This window comes from Sphaeramia orbicularis, unplaced genomic scaffold, assembly GCF_902148855.1.
Source record: "Sphaeramia orbicularis unplaced genomic scaffold, fSphaOr1.1, whole genome shotgun sequence".
NCBI classification, from domain to species: Eukaryota; Metazoa; Chordata; class Actinopteri; order Kurtiformes; family Apogonidae; genus Sphaeramia; species Sphaeramia orbicularis.
In genome coordinates this window covers 29,950-35,000 of record NW_021941444.1, presented here as the reverse complement: position 1 = coordinate 35,000, position 5,051 = coordinate 29,950, and the positions used below count along the sequence as shown (strand labels likewise).

Sequence of the window (5,051 nt, the reverse complement as noted above, 5' to 3'; positions counted from 1 at the left end):
GTGACCTTTAACAGCTCATTTAAAACCTACTTTAAAAAACATTTGTTCGAGGAAAAATGACCTCAATCAAAGTCCAACACTTAATTATGACATATTTTAATGTAGTCCCGTTGGTTTCAGGAGTTTTACGACGATAGTTTCAGTTTCAGTTTGAGGAACTCAGCCGTTTCAGTTGAATCCAGTCTAATCAGCCCCTTTTCCACCAACATTCCCAGGACCTTTTATTTTCCTGGTAAAAGAATGTGTGGTTTTGACTAAATTACTGATTAATAATTACCCCAAAAAGTTACAGAGGTGAAACGTTACGACTTCCAGCTCATCGTAGAGGAAGCACATATAACGGTCCCCTTATTTCCTGTGCGGTGGTATTTTTTACGTATAAACACTGAGGGCGGGTCAGAGCGCTGTGCGGCGGCGGCTGCTTTTCAGTTCTCCTGGTGAACACCTCAGGTTTCACACAAGTACAACCACAGTCATTATTTTCCAGATCCAGCTGCTTTGGAGTCGACTAATGTTTGTTTGGACGCTGACGACGGTGGAGAGCGGAACGATGCGTCCGCACAAACATCAAACTGTGTAATTTGAAGCGGTTATCTGAAGGTGTTTCATTTACGTAATCACGCAGGGTTTTAGCGTAAACATCAGCGGATGCAGAACACACTCCGACATCAAAGGCAGAAATCAAACTGAACATGTTCGACATGAATATGTGGCAGTTTGGACCTCAGCTCAGGTTGTTTAGGTTGAAATAACAAAAAAAAAAAAAAAAAAAATAATAATAATAATAATAATAATAATAATAATAATAATAATAATAATAATACGCAGCATCTTGTCAGAAAAACACTTTCCATCCCACGTCTGCGTTTACTTCAGTCTGGGTTGGTTTGTTTACGACTGATGATTGTATGTTTTAGTCGACGCCCATTTAACCCTTTATCAGGTTTTATTTATTGATGTATTTTTAATTCCAGAGTCTTCCGAGTATTGTCCTGTTATGGGTTAAAGTTTAAAATAAGACGACACAGTATTTATGTTCCTTCTTTGGGACAAAGTCTGTTCACAGTTTGGAGAGATGTCGATTTTTGAATCCTTGATCATTTTTTAAAACATATATATACACATATACATATACTGTGGCGCTGTAAAGGGGGGGCAAACATGCCAAATTCCTGGGGCCCAGTGTTTGTGGGGGGCCCATACAGCAGTGGAGGGGGTCCTGCTGACGTGTCACTGATCAGCTGATAGGTGCCACGTCAGCAGGACGCTGTGAGGAAGACTGGAGTCCAACCTGTGAAGAAGGAAACGGCCGAAAACCACACTTTATCTGAGCCAAAGAAACAAGAAAAGCCCAATTATGGTCACTTTCACTTTATGCCAGCGTTAGTTAGGTTAGTTATGGACCGCACCCCCAACGTATACAACTGCTGCTCCTACACCCCACCCCACCCCCCCATATATAAATACATATGAATCAATAAGGTACTGAATTTTCTAAAGGGCCCACATCCTTTAGCTTTCATGCGGCCCATATATACATTTATGTTCCTTTCACCTTACATGTGTTTTTCTTGGACTTTTATTTGTGGCACATAATGGCAAGGAACCAAATACGGTAACTTCATTGACCTTGATTTTCTACATAAAATATTTCAGTACAGTACTAAGGTGGTGTTCTGTCGTCCAATAACACACTAGGGTGGACGTTGAATTTCACAGTATGTCAGTATATATGTGTGTGTGTATATATATATAAACGTGTGTGTTCTATAAAGGGTTTTAAGGGTGGTGCTTACTTCTTTCAGGATGCGTTCGTTGAAGAACTGTTGCAGTTTCTCGTTGCAGTAGTTGATGCAGAACTGTTCGAAGCTGTTGTGTTCAAAGTATTCTAGAAAAAAAAAAAAGAACCCACATTATATAAACTGAACTAACTGTACAAAAGTGTAACTAGAATTCAGTGCCTTTTTCCACTTATTTTTACACTATTGAATCTTTAAAGATGCTGTTTTAACAACAGTAGGACCTTTAATGAGACTCTAACACTATTTATACTTTGTACAGATTAGAGTTTTTATCCTGTTATTTAGACCATACAGTTATTATTGCATTGTTAGCTTTATATTATATGGACATACCTGTTTTTTAAATTGTCTGTCATCTGTTTTATGTCATGTCTTGTTTTTATTTTCTGTATTTATTGTTGTCTGTTTACCTGCACAGAGACTACAGATGCTAATTAGCTCTATGCTAACCCTGGTGCAGTCATGTGACTGTTCAATGTCCCTGTCAAATAAACAATAAAAGTAAAGGAAGTGAGTCTGGGAGAGGCCGCGTGTGTCAATCCAAAGTTCACTTGAATTCACTTTAAAACAACTAAAAAGACAAATTAATTTCATTTGTCGTTTGTGCTTCTGGTCGAATTAATTTCCCTAAAGGAAAAAAAAAAAGAAGAAAAACCTCATATTTATTTGTGTTTCTGAACTGATGTACAATAGAATCTGCCGACAGTAACAACGATGAAGACACTGTTTAGTTCACAAGCTGATGAATTTTTATGTTCGAGTATTGAAAAGCTGTTTCCGACCACGTCAAGGACGATTCATTCAATACATTCAACATATACTTAAGTTTATACAAACGCTCAGAGTCAGAAAGAAAAGAAAGAAACAGGATTCAGAACACCTGAGAATGTTCCTTCACCGTCCAAAACACTGCACTGCATTTATTTAACCCTTTAAAGGTCAGGTTTGGAATGGATACAAAGCATATTTTACATGGGAAAAAAAACTTTAGTTTGTTTTCCTTTTACTTAAAATCAGATTGCTTATTTATTTATTTGTTTGTTTTTTCATCCTGGCATATGTGAATGACAAATACCATCATGGGTTAATGTACTTGTGTGTGTGTGTGCGTGTGTGTGTGTGTGTTTGGTCAAATTAAAAAAAAATAGAATTATAAAATGAACAAAAACTAACAAAATAATCAAGAAAATGAACAAACTAATCAACAAATTAAACAAAAATGAACAAAATAAACAAAATGAAGAAAAATGAATAAACTAATCAAGAAAATGCACAAAAATCAAGAACATAGTCAAGAAAATGAAAAAAAAAATCAAGAAAATGAACAAAATAATCAACTACATAATCAACAAATTGTACAAAAACGAACAAAATAAACAAAATGAAGAAAAATAATGAAAACAATCAAGAAAATTAACAAAAATTACTAAAATAATCAAGAAAATTAACAAAAAAATTCTAAAATACTCAAGAAAATTAACAAAAATTAATAAAATAATCAACAAAGTAATCAACAAATTGAAAAAAATGAACAAAATAAACAAAATGAAGAAAAAAGAAAATAATCCAGAAAATGCACAAATATCAAGAAAATAATCAAGAAAATTAAAATAAATTAATAAAGTAACCAAGAAAATTAACAAAATAATCAACAAAGCAATCAACGAATTGAACAAAATAAACAAAATGAAGAAAAATTAAGATAATAAGCAAGAAAATGCACAAAAATAAAAAAAAATAGTCAAGAAAATGAACAAAAATTAATTCATTAATTTGTATGAGTGACATGTGGGCGGTACTGACCAAATCCAGCGATGTCCAGGACGCCGATGAAGTTGGCGGAGGAGTCGAAGGGGAAGCACTGGTTGACCCTGGTGACCACGTGATCGAACAGACGGCTGTAGACCGCCTTCGCCAACGCGTCCCTGGCGTTGTTCGCCTGCTCGACTTTGAGCGGAACTCTGTGAAAAAACACAGAAAGACAAAAAAAGAAAAGGGTAAACGTCTCTGAGAGTCACAGAAGGATGGGTTTACGGTGTTAAGGCATTTCTGTGAGTGTTTAAGGGTGAAAGGTTCAGTTACAGCGTCTGAAACCAAGAGTAAAAGTCTGAGTTAAATTCAGTGAAAATACAAACTCTGAAAACAGGACCATCAACTGTCCATTCAGACAAACTGGGACATGGACGTTATGGTGCGTTCAGGGACGCCTTGGGGACATGGACACTATGGTGCGTTCAGGGACACCTTGGGGACATGGACGTTACGGTGCGTTCACACAGTTCCACCCTCTTTAAAGCTGAACGTTCTGCCTGTTCTGGACAGTATGGTGTGTTGTCTGTGACCTCCGTCCTCAGTAAATGCCTGTTCTGGACAGTATGGTGTGTTGTCTGTGACCTCCGTCCTCAGTAAATGCCTGTTCTGGACAGTATGGTGTGTTGTCTGTGACCTCCGTCCTCAGTAAATGCCTGTTCTGGACAGTATGGTGTGTTGTCTGTGACCTCCGTCCTCAGTAAATGCCTGTTTTGGACAGTATGGTGTGTTGTCTGTGACCTCCGTCCTCAGTAAATGCCTGTTCTGGACAGTATGGTGTGTTGTCTGTGACCTCCGTCCTCAGTAAATGCCTGTTCTGGACAGTATGGTGTGTTGTCTGTGACCTCCGTCCTCAGTAAATGCCTGTTCTGGACAGTATGGTGTGTTAGTCTGTGACCTCCGTCCTCAGTAAATGCCTGTTCTGGACAGTATGGTGTGTTGTCTGTGACCTCCGTCCTCAGTAAATGCCTGTTCTGGACAGTATGGTGTGTTGTCTGTGACCTCCGTCCTCAGTAAATGCCTGTTCTGGACAGTATGGTGTGTTGTCTGTGACCTCCGTCCTCAGTAAATGCCTGTTTCTGGACAGTATGGTGTGTTGTCTGTGACCTCCGTCCTCAGTAAATGCCTGTTCTGGACAGTATGGTGTGTTGTCTGTGACCTCCGTCCTCAGTAAATGCCTGTTTCTGGACAGTATGGTGTGTTGTCTGTGACCTCCGTCCTCAGTAAATGCCTGTTCTGGACAGTATGGTGTGTTATCTGTGACCTCCGTCCTCAGTAAATGCCTGTTCTGGACAGTATGGTGTGTTGTCTGTGACCTCCGTCCTCAGTAAATGCCTGTTCTGGACAGTATGGTGTGTTGTCTGTGACCTCCGTCCTCAGTAAATGCCTGTTCTGGACAGTATGGTGTGTTGTCTGTGACCTCCGTCCTCAGTAAATGCC

The 5,051-nt window shown here is 38.7% G+C and overlaps 1 protein-coding gene across 1 annotated transcript in view; it reads right to left on the bottom strand.

Moving 5' to 3' along the window:
• The window catches only part of LOC115415770 (unconventional myosin-VI-like), a 36,128-nt gene extending 32,071 nt beyond the window's left edge, over positions 1–4,057 (bottom strand). Inside the window, exons 1-3 of the mRNA XM_030129412.1 lie at positions 4,047–4,057; positions 3,606–3,763; positions 1,797–1,888 (exon numbers count right to left, since the gene is read on the bottom strand). Of these exons, the coding sequence (XP_029985272.1) occupies positions 1,797–1,888; positions 3,606–3,763; positions 4,047–4,057 (261 nt within the window). The remainder of the gene's footprint in view (positions 1–1,796; positions 1,889–3,605; positions 3,764–4,046) is intronic.
• Positions 4,058–5,051: the final 994 nt, after the last annotated feature.